At 49.0% G+C, this 1,002-nt stretch overlaps 1 protein-coding gene across 1 annotated transcript in view; it reads right to left on the bottom strand.

The window, feature by feature from the left end:
- Positions 1-334: 334 nt before the first annotated feature.
- Positions 335-1,002, bottom strand: part of CHPF2 (chondroitin polymerizing factor 2) — a 3,741-nt gene continuing 3,073 nt past the window's right edge. Inside the window, exon 4 of the mRNA XM_010175644.2 lies at positions 335-1,002. This exon is cut by the window's right edge and continues 828 nt beyond it. Within this exon, the coding sequence (XP_010173946.1) occupies positions 574-1,002 (429 nt within the window). The 3' untranslated portion in view covers positions 335-573.

Below are 1,002 nucleotides of genomic sequence, written 5' to 3'. Positions count from 1 at the left end.
CTTCCCAGATTACACAACAAAATGTTCTGCAGTTGTGGAGGAGCCAAACATAGCAGTGAAAAGCGCATTGAATAGCTTTGTCTAGCAGCAAACAGACAAGCTATGTTTACATCTCCTTGAAGAGTGAATGCATGAAGAACGAACACACAGGACAGTGCAACAGCACTGTGAGAAGCGCAGGCGAGGTAACTTCATGCCAGCACACAGCTCACAGTCACCCTCCCTCTGCACTGCTCAGCACTTGCGTGGCTTAAAGCAAGGTCGACTCTGCAGCCTGTTTTACATCCCTCACCCCAGATACTATAAAGTTTACAAGTAACCACATGAGTCTGCCTGGAAATAAACTTTTATTTATTTAAAAAACCCAAACAACTCACCCCTCCCCCTCCAAAAAAAAAAAAAAACCCACAGAAACAGCCTCTCTCCATAGCCCACGCCTGTGCTTCAGAGCAGGGCTGGGAAAGTCTTCCTCCTCCCTTGACCTCACATGCCCTTCGCCCATGGCAAGGCTGGGAAGGGGATGGAAAGTGCCAAGTGTTAAGGTGCTGTGAAGCTCTTGATGTTTCTCATCTCTCAAGTGCTATTGGCCTGTTCCTGCTCGAAGAGGGCCATGGCTAAATGTGAGCGGGATCCAAGTCCTTCCAAGTTACTAAGCACACAGCGGTGATACAACTCCTCACTCAGCCGGGGATTGCAGCTTCTTAGTGCATATTTCTGCACTAACCCTGGCTCCACAGCCCTAAACAGGTGCAGACCAGAATAGTGGAGGAAGACATCAAATACCTCCATACTCTCCAGTACCTCATCTCGGTCTAGGATATCAGCTGCTAGCTTGGTACGTGCTGTCATATAGTCGGAGTTATAAAAGCAGGCCTCAGCAAAGGAATGTCTGTCAAAATGCCCGTCCCTCAGGAAGTCTGTGCTGGAGGAGGCAGTCTGCTCACCACGGTACACCAACGCAGGGTTGAACTCTTGGAAATGCACTGGGAAAAAGACCTGCCA

Source organism: Antrostomus carolinensis, unplaced genomic scaffold (assembly GCF_000700745.2).
Source record: "Antrostomus carolinensis isolate BGI_N321 unplaced genomic scaffold, ASM70074v2 scaffold51889, whole genome shotgun sequence".
NCBI classification, from domain to species: Eukaryota; Metazoa; Chordata; class Aves; order Caprimulgiformes; family Caprimulgidae; genus Antrostomus; species Antrostomus carolinensis.
This window is presented reverse-complemented; position numbering and strand designations above follow the sequence as displayed.